Source organism: Zea mays, chromosome 2 (assembly GCF_902167145.1).
Source record: "Zea mays cultivar B73 chromosome 2, Zm-B73-REFERENCE-NAM-5.0, whole genome shotgun sequence".
NCBI lineage: Eukaryota > Viridiplantae > Streptophyta > Magnoliopsida > Poales > Poaceae > Zea > Zea mays.
In genome coordinates, this window is record NC_050097.1 from 215,760,295 (window position 1) to 215,774,305 (window position 14,011).

Below are 14,011 nucleotides of genomic sequence, written 5' to 3' on the forward strand. Positions count from 1 at the left end.
ACTAGGCCTACGAGCTACGGCCCCCTACGAGGTAGTACGCGTTTTCACCATCAGTCGTTTCCTTGGCCTTGGGCGACACGAGACGAGACCCCGGCGGCAGAGGACAGGACACAGGAGGACAGAGGAGGGAGACGGAAAGACGTCGCCGTCAATCGTCAGGGGAACTGATTATGAGGCCTACGCCGGGCCGGTCGCCGTCGCGATCGCCACAGCGTGCACGCGGCGCGGAGGGAGATCGGCAGCGAGCGATCACGCGCCCGCCTGCACTGCAAACCGCCCAACCACGACGACCCTGCGCCGCGCGTCGCTGTCGCGGTATCCATCGGAGATACAGCAGCAGGCGGTGGCGTCCACGCCGACCCGGCAGCCGGGCAGGGCCCCGTTTCGAGGTATCTGTATACGACGACGAGGAGATTCAGACAACAACGGGCCAGCCAGTAGCCACGCACGGCACGGCACGGCACGGCGCTTGGAGGAGGTCGCTCGCCTACTGCTACTGGCCTCTGCTCCTGCAGGGGCCGCTCCGCTCGTTTCGTGCTCTCTACCGCCACGGCCACGGGCGCCTGCCTGCCTGCCTCGCCACCAGCATCGCACCAAAGGCCAACCCCCCGTGTCAGGACTCAGGAGGATCATGAGTTTACTCTGCTGCGATCATGGTATCCCAGGCACCTGGACTTTGTTAGTGCAGAGAAAGAGTATCTGGTACTGTATTAATGGATAGATAACTCGTTTCTTATATTCCTATTATTAACATTGACCGACCCCACCTCCACAGAAAAGACTATCAACTTGTCCCTTCCCATGGTTAAAAAAGTAAAACTGTACAAGCAGGTGCTCTGATTGCGAGAATGTCAAGGCAGAACAAAGAGTAATCGTGACCAAAGTCAGACTACTGCGTATACAATAGACTGTGCAAACTGAAGTTATGGGCAATTGATCGTTGCTCGTTAATTCTTTTGCGTACCATTAATTGGTGCACTGCTTCCTAGTCAGACAGATTTTTTTTCTAAAAAAGTTTTTTTTAAAAAAAAAGGAGAACTCTTTCCTTGATCATACACACAAACTACTCGAACAAAGGCACGATCTTGACGGAGCAATCGGCCTACTTCTTGTCCTTGACGATGGAGAGCTCTTGGAGCCAGAGCCAGTCCAGGATCCTACTACGACGGGCCACGCCCTGGCCGCTCTTGGCGCCGCCCTTCTTCCTGCTCCGCTTCGCCGCCTCCGCCGTGCGCGCGGCCGCGGGCTCGACCACGTCGGGCGAGCACTTGCAGCCGAGGCTGTCCCCGAACAGCGCCAGCTGGCCTAACCCGACCTTCCTGTCGACGGCGGTGGCCACCTGCTCGAACCGCGCGCTCCTGCTGCTGCCCCCGCCGCCCCTGGCATCGCCCCCGCCGGGGCGCGGCGGCGGCGGGGGGTACACGTCCGGGGCGCCGGCGACGCCGAGGCGGAACAGGCCCCACGCGGCGCCGGGCTGCGCGGACCCGGTGCTGCGGCGCGGCCGCGCCCACCGCAGCTGCGGCGACGGGCTCGGGTGCGCGTAGAACACGCTGCTCGACAGCGACCGCCGCCGCGGCGCGCCCTGCTCGCTCTTGGACGACTGGCTCCGGCTGACGCACCCGCTGCTGCTGCTGCTGCAGCTGGAGCTCGCGCTGCGGCTGCCGGACCGCGACACCCGCCCCACGGTGGAAGCCGCCGACTCCGACCTCGGCAGCGTGGCGCCGTCGGCGGCCGAGGAGGGGCGGAGCGGGAGCAGCTTGCCCTGCCAGAAGAGCTCGTCGGCCACGCACATGTCCGCCCCCGCCCCCGCGCCCTTGCCGGCCGGGACGATGCCACCAGACGACAGGATGCAGAACTCGAAGTCGTCGCCAGAGTCCGGGGTGGGGCCGTCGGCGTCGGTGCGAGGCTCTGCCGCTTCGTTTGCCATGGTCGGATTCTTTCCTTGGTCCAAGGAGAATGAGGGAGAGAAATGGCCAGGTTTTCGTTGTGTTGTCTTGTGGTCTTCTTTTTGGCTTGTTCGGTTTTTATCTTGGAAGAACAGAGGACCCTGTGATGTCATATAAACACTGCACTTGGCAGCCATTAGTCAAACACTCAAACCTCAAAATCCCAACGGCTGATTTTGGCTAGCTTTAAAACGACACTGTTTTGCCAAGTGTCTATTTTAGATGGTAATAGGGGGGAAATGCGATTATGGAAACAAATTGTGTTGACCAATTAATTGCTATAAAAATATAAGACTTATTCAAATTCAAGTGCCTGGATTTTAGTTTTTACAGGTATATTTATATTAAAATTACAGTTTTAGTATGTTGTGTTTTCCATAGCCATGGTCTATAGTTTTTTTTCCCAAAAACAACAAAAAAACGCCAGACAAAACCTAATTTGCGTTGGCACAAATACAATTATCAATTTACAACTGTTTCTATAGTCATACAAGGATAAACAAATTGATATGTTGTGACACAGAGACAAATAATAAATTTTCTATGCTAGCTGGCGTCGCATAAGTAGTGTAAAGATATAATATTAAAAACCATCTCGCCAAAAAAAACATTCATGTATCATAGATATGCTTAAATGATTGTTTCTGTCATAAACATGGTTTGAATGTGAAACATAACTGCGCATCAAATTAAGTATTTTGGTCAACTTAGGGCATGTTTGTAACCAAATAGTTTGTAAGAAACTGATTTATCAAAATGAGGTGGTTCTAAATATACTAGTTTATGTCTCAGTTTATAGAAATTATATTCAGGGTTTCTTAAAAACCAAGAATCTAGCCTCTTCTAGCTAAAAATTAAAAATTGGTTTCTTAAAAATGTATTGCTTTTAAACAAGACCTTATTGGTACCCAAATACTGCAAGGAGATAAATGCCTAACAGAACCCCCCCCCCCCCCCTCCCCCCAACATAAAATTGTTCTGCTTGAAATATGTTTGAAGAGAGAAAATTATGAGTGAGAAAAATTGTCCGTCAAACCTAAATGTCTAACCGATTAGTTCAAGCGCAATATGTCATCAGGGAGGAAACTGAAGATATATTGTACTTAATTGTTAGAAAACCATGTACTGTAGTAGTTATTTTGTCTTGCATTAGTAGAAAAACGATTTAACCAATGCTTTGACCATTTAATTGATCGACAAATTGGTACCGCAAGAACATCCAAACATAATCAACATTTGAGAATACCCTTTTGAATGTTGGAAAAGAAGAGTACAAGAAAATAACCTTGCCGTAAAGTTCATTGCAGCGCTGCTTGTACTACTGCCGCAAAAAAGTCTTCAACAACTACAGTTCCTAGAGAGAGAAAATCATGCCGCCACCGCACAAAGGGACAGCCGAGCGTACGAAAAAGAATGGCTCTTTAGGGGGTGTTTGGTTGCTCCTGCTAAAGTTTAGTCCGGATCACATTAAGCGTTTGACTTTTAAATAGGAGTATGAAATATAGACCCAACCAACTGTACTAGATTCGTCTCGTCTTTTAATCTTCGGCTGACAAATTAGTTTTATAATCCGACTACATTTAATACCCGGAACGGAGGTTCAAATATTCGATGGGACAGGGGCTAAATTTTAGCGGGGTGTAACCAAACACCCCCTAGTTCCCTCCGAACCGGGGCACAATAACTTCATAATAATTGTATACGAATTCCATACGAATCAATTCAAATTTATAGAAAAACTTCATAAGTTCCAAAGAAGGCATTACATCAATGTAATGTTAGTTTACGTAGAAAAAAATACGATATGTCTTGTGACCAAAGTATGGTTGTGTCATATGGGTAAACCATAAAAGTATAGAGACAAGAATGTACATGTTGATAATTTAGAAACCTAGATGATACAATTCTACAATTTTAGTGACCTAGAATATGTACTTTAGAAGTTTAGAAACCGGTATGACACATCGCTATATGTCTAGGGACCAACAGTGTATTTTAGTCTTGAAGAAAATACGTAGATACCGGACAGTAAAGTTGTTGGCACCTATATTAATTTTGCAGATACAAATGTCCTTTACGAAGACACAGCGCTAGCTAATTAAAAAACATGTTTATATTAAGATGGCTTACGTGCAGACAAAGAGGTCTCGTTGAGATACTCCAGTAGTCCAGTCCCACGTCACACGTACAGTGGTAGAAGAAGAAAAAAACAAGAGCACACTGTGAAACCCACCGTCTTGAATCTTGGAGCTGCCCGTAGCCAAACAGAACCTTCTGGAAATTGTCTTGGTATACCTTTGGTTTCTCCAACTGGCCGCAGAGGCGACAGCGACCATTATTCCATGTTCGTTTTTTTTTACTAATAATCCACATACGGTAGGCAACAACGCCCCATTCCCTTGTATATAATTTTTTTCTGTCATAACTGGTGAATCGCTACCGACATATTACTCCCGCATAACTTCCCCCGTAAGCCGTAACCCATAATAAACGACCAATCTCGAAGATTTGGACAGACAGACGACCGCTCCCTCGGACGGATCAATCAGACGTCAGGATCTCACGCCGCCTCAGCATCGTTTATTAGAGCAAAGGCTAATACCAACTAAAGGCTGTACAATCTTGCTATATTATCAAGAGGCAACAATAAAATCAAGTAAAGGGACGTTTGGATCCCTTCATTTTAAAGGAATTGGAATTCACTCAATAAAGTAACTTATTTAGTTTGGAATTTGGCATTCCAGCACTTTCCAAAGTTCAGATATAAGCTTATCTCAAATCCATAGGGTGAAGGATAGGAAATGATTTTATGCATGAGTAGAATTTATTTCTACTCTTTAAATTACATGACACTCTTCGTTCCACTACTTTATAGTAAAAATGTAGCATATAATATCTAAGACATCTTGTTAATAATAGTATACAAATATATTTTGTATAAAAGCGAATTAGCTTAATTGATATATGTCTAAATTACTATTATTAGAATGGAATTCAATTCCGGTGATCCAAACCAGGCGTAAGTTTATTCTTAGATGACTTTAAGTTGAAGGGAGGAATTATTTGGATTGGCTAAAAAAAAGAAAGAGTAAGTCTTAACTCCCGTATCAGGTTACAAGCAAGCTCTTGCTCCTCGTAGAATGACTTTGAGCCTGATAAAGCACACAATTTTTTTTTCTCTCTCTCCTGTGTTTTTACCTTGCCACTAGAATTTTGGTGACATGAAGCTATTTGAAGCCTCGTATAGTCAGCTTTATTATAATAAGGTTCGGCCATCGTTGTACCATGGCTCGAACGGCACCGAGACCCCCCGGCTCCGAGTGCCCTTGCGCTCGCAGTACTGATCATGCCAAGCTCCAGTCGGAGACGAGACGCGACGGAGCAGGTCAGGGGTCAGTCAGGCGATGGCGAAGGGGCTGCCCGTGCCCGTGCCGGCTCCCTGCACGAGACGGTTGTTCGGCGGTGGGCGTGTGACGGGACCTTTGTGCGCCACATTAACGCCGGCCCGCGGGGGTCATGCGGTGCGGTGCGGTGGGACTGGGCACTTTCGGTTTCGGCTCTTTTATGACAGCCCTCCGCTCCACTCCACCCCACCCCATTCCATGCATCGCCCGCGTCCAGCTCGTTGGCTTCCATTTGGTCCTGGAGCCTTGGAGGTAGCACAGCAGGTCGTTGAAGTGGTCGGCGGAGAAATCGCAACGGCCCAGGTGACGTCTGTCGCTTTTGACGCGAGACCTGGACGGCCGATCCTCCGCTTCTTCTTTCACGGTGGGAGAGCCGTCAGCCGTCCGGTCCTGCTGGTACTCCTACTACCGCTGTGCGACGCAGGCATGAGTCATTGGTGCGCGACTTCTGTTCAGGTTCACCGGCTCTCTGTCTCGGGATTGACCGCCAGCGGCAGCATTCCAATCTGTTGATAACTAGGTTACCACGAATCACCAGATCCGCTATCTTCCCTCCCGTCAGCAGTAGAGGCGCAAGAAGTTGTAGAAGACCCGTCTCCCTTCCCATATACACGACTGTTGGGGCGAAGGCAGAAACGCCACCCTTCGCTAGAAGTCTCCGCTGCTTAGCCGCTGCTCTGACAGAGACAAAGCAGGCAGGGACACCCTTCGCTTGATCGAGGGGGACGAAGACCGGCGACGAAGGCATCCCACAGTGCGGCCTCGTCCAGCTCAGAGACCCACGTGCGATCCGGCCCATTGTAACGGGCCCTGCGTAGCCGCCGCGTGTTACGGGCCTAGTTTGTAAAGGCATCCATGTAATTACAGTCTGTAACCCTGCTTTATGGGAATATTCTGGGGATAACCTAGGTAGCTGAGGGCACATGCGTCCTTAACACAAGGCGCTGGGCGTTCAGGTACCTATAAATACCCCTGTACAGTGCCCGTGGGAGGCCAGATCAACAGAGCTATTGCCTTCTAGCACGTAACCCTGTTGCCACCACCGTTCACCCTTGTTGGCCTCCTTGCGATTGAGTGCAAGTTCCAACATTTGGCGCCCACCGTTCGTGCTACGACAAAACCACCCGCGATGGCACCCAAGAGAGCTAACCCGAAGGCTGACGAGGCTGCGAAGGCAGCACTGCTTGCCGCAAGAAAGGGCAAGGCCCTCGCCCTCACCCAATCCACCCACCAAGAGCCCACTGAAGACAATATTCCCCGCACCTGCGAAGACGACACCTTCCGCACCCGCGGGCCCGAAGGACAATCGCTGCCGCCCCCAGGATTCGCCCCACTGGAAGGCGCGGACCTCACCGAGGACGGTGAAGTCCTCGGCGTCTCAGCGGAAGAACAGCTACAGCTGCGCGCCCTGCGCCTCAAGAACCGCAATCTCTAGAGGCAGAAAGAGATACTGGAGGCCAAGCGCCAGCGTGTGTCCGCACTAGCCAAAGTGCGGCAAATGATACGCGACGATGAGCAGAAGGCCCAAGACCTCGAGCGTGAAATCGCGCTGATGCAGCGCGAAGGCCACCTTGGCCTGCAGCAAGAGCCACCCCTCCAGCAGCGCGCACAACCGGAAGACACGCGCGAAGGCCACCTCGGCCTGCAGCATGGGCCACCCCTACAACACCGAGCACAGCCGGAAGACCCGCGTTTCCCCCAGCGTGACTACACCTTCCAGCACGGCGCACCATTCCAAGGGATCAACTACCTCGACGAGCGAAGTCCCCTGGCGCCACATGTCACACCCGGATTTTAGAGGTCCAAAATCCGGGCGCGAACATAAACACCAGGTGTGCTGGGACCAAGTCTCACACATATGATGTATAGTGGCACAGGATCGAATGTCACATCTTTATATATAACAGGAGTTCTATACAAAATAAATAATTACATTATAAGGAGACAACGGTCCAGCAACCCAAAGTTGACTGGGAGACGACGACCTAGACCTCTCACGAACTCGTCACAGCATCCTCCATGCGCCTCATCCTGCGGTACCTGTTCTTGACCTGTGGGGGGGGGTGTGAGACAGCAAGAGTGAGCTCACATACGTTCATCGCTCAACAAGTTGTGGGGAATAATGTGAATGAACTCGCCAAAGGTGAGAGTTCATGTGAAGTGTAAGGCTTACCAAAGAGGATGGTTAGAGCTGAGCATTGCTTTTAAAGTTGGTCAAAATTTTATTAGCAATTACTAAGTATAAGTAAATACCAACCCAATTAAATAGTAGAACAAAAGTAACAACCTCACCTGCGATGCAATGCATATGACAAATTAAGTTTAAGTTCCATAATTTAATCATGTGAGGGTCCGAGCTGCTCATGACCGTGAGCACGGCTAGTATACCAGTTTTACACTCTGCAGAGGTGGCGCATCTTTACCCACAAGTCATGTTACCCATCTGCCAAGGGATCGCGACTTCCCATACACCTCTACCGAGGAGGCGAGGCAGGGTAACACTACGAGGCCTTTACAAAGTTCCACTAGCTTCAGAAAACCCGCTACAGTTTATATAAAGCTCCAATGCAGGAATCCCTTGCAGGACCGCCATCACAGCAAAATCCTCCCGAGGGCCTCCCCAGGAATCCCTTGCAGGACCGCCATCACAGCAAAATCCTCCCGAGGGCCTTCCCAGGAATCCCTTGCAGGACCGCCATCACAGCAAAATCCTCCCGAGGGCCTCCCTACACTGACCACTCCCCTACTGCCCTTGCCCCTTTCGGGTAAGGTAGTCCTCCACTAGCTTTCCTAATTAATCAGCCAAGGGCGTCCCATTAAACCCTTGTGGTAGCACTGTTTTCCCGGGTGGTCGCTCCATGTTCCAATTAACATAATGATCTTATCATGAACAGTGATAATAAACAGATAGTAAAAGTGTGATCATGAATAATGTATCTTCATACCCAAAACCACATAAAGCACTAGCAAGTACTACCCAAAAAGTTCAGTGGTAACAAGGTATAAAGATAATCAAACTAGGGTAACCTATTGGGTCCCATCAAAATTAACCTATGCAGATCATTATGATTAATTAGAACATGACTGGGTAAAAAGAAGTGATCAAGGGCACAACTTGCCTGGCACTTGAGATTCCAGGTGACAGGATGAACTTCAGATCCTCGTAACCTCACTGCTAGTCGTAGCAATACAAACAGACATGGTATAGGCAAAATTAACATCACACCAAACATAAGAACATACTACATAATAATGATCTACGCGTTGCTACGAGACTAACGCAACTTGAACGGATCAATTCGGAGTTAAAACGGAGGAGTTATGAATTTCCTAGGGTGTTATGTGCTTGAAATGGGATTAAATGGGAAATTGATTTTCTAACTATTTTTATGATAAAACAGAGACTCTAAGTGATAGACAATAAAATTACAAAATTTTAGAAATTGGAATGGATTAATTTGGACTTAGTATGAATTAAATATGATTTATGCAAGTTCCTCGAATTAGTTTTGTATTAAAAATCAATTTCTAAATGATTTTCTCTGTTTTATAATCAGTCTGGGCCGTGCCTCAATTTCTAATAAAGACAGGGCCCACAGTGCAAAAAGTCCCAAGACACAGTGAATAGCCGCGAAGGATGGCGGGTTCTATTTCTATAAAGCCTAGGGTTTCTTATGCTAAAGTGCTAGGGCGAAGGGGTATGTATTGATATGGGCCGTCAGATTAGAAACGGACGTCCCAGATTAAATCCGGTCAACCCGAACCGGTATGCAGTGAGGGCCACAGGATGATCCATCAACGGCCCAGATTAAAACTTGCCCAGATCCACAGGATCGGAGACCAAAGGCCCCGATTTAATTATAGTCCTATCTCATCTCACCCGCACGATATCAAATCGACGATCGATACTCGTCCAAGCGAAAGGGTACGGCTACTTCTAATCCTGTCCGAACACGCCCGATCCAACGGCCCAGGGCGCGTCTCCTACCTCCGCGCTGGGTCACGGCAAACAGCAAGCACCGCACGACGGCGAGGCCACCGGAGCAACGCGAGCCAGCACCCAGGTGTCCCAAACGCGAATTCAACCGGTGCTAAACAAGAAGTAGGGAAGCATGAACTACCTAGATGAGTTCTTACCTCAATTGCCAGCGCTAATGCTTCTGCCCACGGAGCAGGGCGGGTCCGTGGCGGCGTTGGACCCACGGCGAGAAATTGCGGCACCGTTGGTCCCCAATCGCGCCTGGAATGTCCCCGTGCACCATCAGTGTATCTCCCCGAAGCGCTCTGGCCCAGATCCGAGGCCGCAACGGTAACGATGCCGCGGGTCGATGGTGATGGTGACTTGGACATGCACAGCGGCGATTCCACCACACAGACAGTGAAGGCGGTGAGTTCTAATGAGGCGGATTACTCACGGAGGCACAGGGCTATGGGTGGCGGCGGCCGGGTTTTATATGGGCGAAGAACGAGTTCGAGGTGCTTTATCGCGCGCCGTTGCAACGAATCCCCGAAGAAGCGGCGGCAGATACGGGTAGTACGCGCGGTCTGTTAACGCCGTAGGGAGAGGAGGCAACAGCGGACCAGGGCCAAAATGGTGGTGGGATGTGGCGCGTGCGCCAGGTGGGCGAGGGTAGTGACCAGGAAGCTTGGGCTTAGAGCGCGAGGAGTGCGGCGAACATCCGGTGTCAAGCTTCCATATCCGCCGCGAGCTAGAAGATAGGACCGACCCATCGGGCCCACGCGGCGGAGACACGCCTGGTAGTGTTTTGGCTGGTTGGTAGGGTCCGCGCGACAGCGAGCCAATGCGAGCGCGCCTGAAGAACTCGATCTGACAACAGAGCCCCACGTGACAGTGGTATACACGCGCGCGCAGCCGAGGAGGGACCGACATATGGGCCCCGCACGCAAGCGGCTCTGCATGAGAAAAGGGGAGGGAAAGAGAAATGGGCCGCGCGGATGAAATCCCCATTTGGGCCGACAGGGAAGGGAATCGGCCCAGGTAGGTATAGGAGCCCTTTCTCTTTTCTTTTATAAATTTTCTGTTTTGTTTTCAAATTCAAGTACTCAAACTGATTTCAAATTCTCCCTTTTGAATTTTAGATTTGCGAGTTACAAAATTAGTAATGATGTGAATATAATCTCTACTGTTTTCCATATTATTATTTATTTTCCTTGTCATTCCCTTATGGAAGAGATAAATGGTTGCATTAGAATCCCTTTTCTCCTTTTTCTCATTTTATGTCTTCATTTAAAATCGGAGGTCTAATTTATGTTGCCAATAAAATGCATTACTACAAAACCTTAGGTAAAAGGTCAACCTCACCTCATTATTTATATTTTTATTCATTTTATTATTATTGGATTAAATGCACAAACAAAACTCCAATATGATGCAATGGTTTATTTGTGTCTTAGTAATGTTCTACTCATTTTTGAACATGATCAGTCACATGTGATGATAGGTAGATTCAACATACACATAAAACATAAAAAAATAACTTTCCTCCTCTTTTATTATCTATTACAAATTGGGTATTACAAATCCTACCCCCCTTAAAGATAATCTCGTCCTCGAGATTTGTAAGAAAAAGGATTATACCAAGATTGGTTTGTAATTGAGATTGTATTTTCTAATTGATTCAAAAATTAAGAGTCTCTCTCTCTTTTTAATACTATTTAGCAAGTAATTAGAAATGCATGGGTATCTTTTATGTTTAGACACACAATTAGGCAAGAGGAGAGATGGTCAGAGTGAGGTTAGCTGATGGTAAGAAGAACTTGGTAAGGGAAGGCTCCATCCAAGGTGGTAAATCTTGAATCATCTCGAGATCTGATTTGACTCCTATTCTTCCATGTCGAGGTTGATCTTCTTTGCCTTGGTGTCTTGGTTAAAACAGCTGTGGGTAGGGCAGGCTATATGTGGGGTAGGTTGAAATCTGGTTTGATGTTGGGTTGGAATGGACGACCATCATGAACATGTTGGACAGGTTAGAATCTCGTTTTGAAATAGAAAGATTAAGCAACCTATCAAGAATACTTAGGTTGTTTGTGTATGTCCAAGTTGGTCTAGGGCACCAATTTAGGGTAAATATGTGTTATAGGGGTAGGGTCTAATCTATTTCATCAGTATTATCTAACATGTTTGATAAGTCGCTTTAGATTAGATCAGATCTAGGTTAGATTGGTGTGACTAGTTTGACTAGATACGATCTTATTTATTTTAGGCTAGATCATGGTTGTTACACTTAGCGTGAGATAAATATGCTTATTGGGGTAAGATGAATCCATAAGGATAAGGTAGAATCTTTTGAGGTCAGATAGATATATTAGGATAAGATAAATCTTTTTAAGATAAGATGAGAATCTATTTTTTTTTAGGATAAGATGGATCTATGAGCGTAGGATAGACTTTTTCAAGATAAGATGGATTTTGCTAGGCTAGATTCTTTGATAAGGGATAACCTAGTTCATTTAGATATTTTTATAACCGTTTTTTTTTCTATATGTATATACAGATGTGATTGTGGACATTACTCCACAACTAATCACACTCAATCAAAGATCCAAATCAGACAAGAGTCATAAGAACAAGCATTCAAGCATATAGATACAAAAAAAATAGTTTTGTTTTTTTTTCCTAAGAGTAGGTCTCCTATTCCTAAAGTCACTTTAGGCACAGGATTTCAAAGTGTGAAATCCACATTTGTTTTTAGAGAGAAAAGGTAAGAATAATCAGAGTCAAGCGGAAATAGATGAGAAAAGATTAAGAAAAGTTTAGAAAGAATCAGAGTGGCCGAGGTAAGTAGATAATGGTTGTCCAGTTCTATCTAGGTTTCGTCCTACAGTCAACATTCCTCTGATACCACTTCTGTCACACCCGGATTTTAGAGGTCCAAAATCCGGGCGCGAACATAAACACCAGGTGTGCTGGGACCAAGTCTCACACATATGATGTATAGTGGCACAGGATCGAATGTCACATCTTTATATATAACAGGAGTTCTATACAAAATAAATAATTACATTATAAGGAGACAACGGTCCAGCAACCCAAAGTTGACTGGGAGACGACGACCTAGACCTCTCACGAACTCGTCACAGCATCCTCCATGCGCCTCATCCTGCGGTACCTGTTCTTGACCTGTGGGGGGGGTGTGAGACAGCAAGAGTGAGCTCACATACGTTCATCGCTCAACAAGTTGTGGGGAATAATGTGAATGAACTCGCCAAAGGTGAGAGTAAATGTGAAGTGTAAGGCTTACCAAAGAGGATGGTTAGAGCTGAGCATTGCTTTTAAAGTTGGTCAAAATTTTATTAGCAATTACTAAGTATAAGTAAATACCAACCCAATTAAATAGTAGAACAAAAGTAACAACCTCACCTGCGATGCAATGCATATGACAGATTAAGTTTAAGTTCCATAATTTAATCATGTGAGGGTCCGAGCTGCTCATGACCGTGAGCACGGCTAGTATACCAGTTTTACACTCTGCAGAGGTGGCGCATCTTTACCCACAAGTCATGTTACCCATCTGCCAAGGGATCGCGACTTCCCATACACCTCTACCGAGGAGGCGAGGCAGGGTAACACTACGAGGCCTTTACAAAGTTCCACTAGCTTCAGAAAACCCGCTACAGTTTATAGGAAGCTCCAATGCAGGAATCCCTTGCAGGACCGCCATCACAGCAAAATCCTCCCGAGGGCCTCCCCAGGAATCCCTTGCAGGACCGCCATCACAGCAAAATCCTCCCGAGGGCCTTCCCAGGAATCCCTTGCAGGACCGCCATCACAGCAAAATCCTCCCGAGGGCCTCCCTACACTGACCACTCCCCTACTGCCCTTGCCCCTTTCGGGTAAGGTAGTCCTCCACTAGCTTTCCTAATTAATCAGCCAAGGGCGTCCCATTAAACCCTTGTGGTAGCACTGTTTTCCCGGGTGGTCGCTCCATGTTCCAATTAACATAATGATCTTATCATGAACAGTGATAATAAACAGATAGTAAAAGTGTGATCATGAATAATGTATCTTCATACCCAAAACCACATAAAGCACTAGCAAGTACTACCCAAAAAGTTCAGTGGTAACAAGGTATAAAGATAATCAAACTAGGGTAACCTATTGGGTCCCATCAAAATTAACCTATGCAGATCATTATGATTAATTAGAACATGACTGGGTAAAAAGAAGTGATCAAGGGCACAACTTGCCTGGCACTTGAGATTCCAGGTGGCAGGATGAACTTCAGATCCTCGTAACCTCACTGCTAGTCGTAGCAATACAAACAGACATGGTATAGGCAAAATTAACATCACACCAAACATAAGAACATACTACATAATAATGATCTACGCGTTGCTACGAGACTAACGCAACTTGAACGGATCAATTCGGAGTTAAAACGGAGGAGTTATGAATTTCCTAGGGTGTTATGTGCTTGAAATGGGATTAAATGGGAAATTGATTTTCTAACTATTTTTATGATAAAACAGAGACTCTAAGTGATAGACAATAAAATTACAAAATTTTAGAAATTGGAATGGATTAATTTGGACTTAGTATGAATTAAATATGATTTATGCAAGTTCCTCGAATTAGTTTTGTATTAAAAATCAATTTCTAAATGATTTTCTCTGTTTTATAATCAGTCTGGGCCGTGCCTC

The 14,011-nt window shown here is 46.9% G+C and overlaps 1 protein-coding gene across 1 annotated transcript; it reads right to left on the reverse strand.

The window, feature by feature from the left end:
* Positions 1-869: 869 nt before the first annotated feature.
* Positions 870-2,194, reverse strand: LOC103647800 (uncharacterized). Its single transcript, XM_008672309.2, has one exon. It carries the CDS (start codon positions 2,081-2,083, stop codon positions 1,103-1,105), a length of 981 nt encoding a protein of 326 aa, XP_008670531.1. The 5' UTR covers positions 2,084-2,194; the 3' UTR covers positions 870-1,102.
* Positions 2,195-14,011: the final 11,817 nt, after the last annotated feature.

Bases quoted from the DNA above. Each gene is read 5' to 3' on its own strand.
- LOC103647800 (XM_008672309.2), bottom strand. From the start codon at position 2,083: ATGGCTGCCAAGTGCAGTGTTTATATGACATCACAGGGTCCTCTGTTC.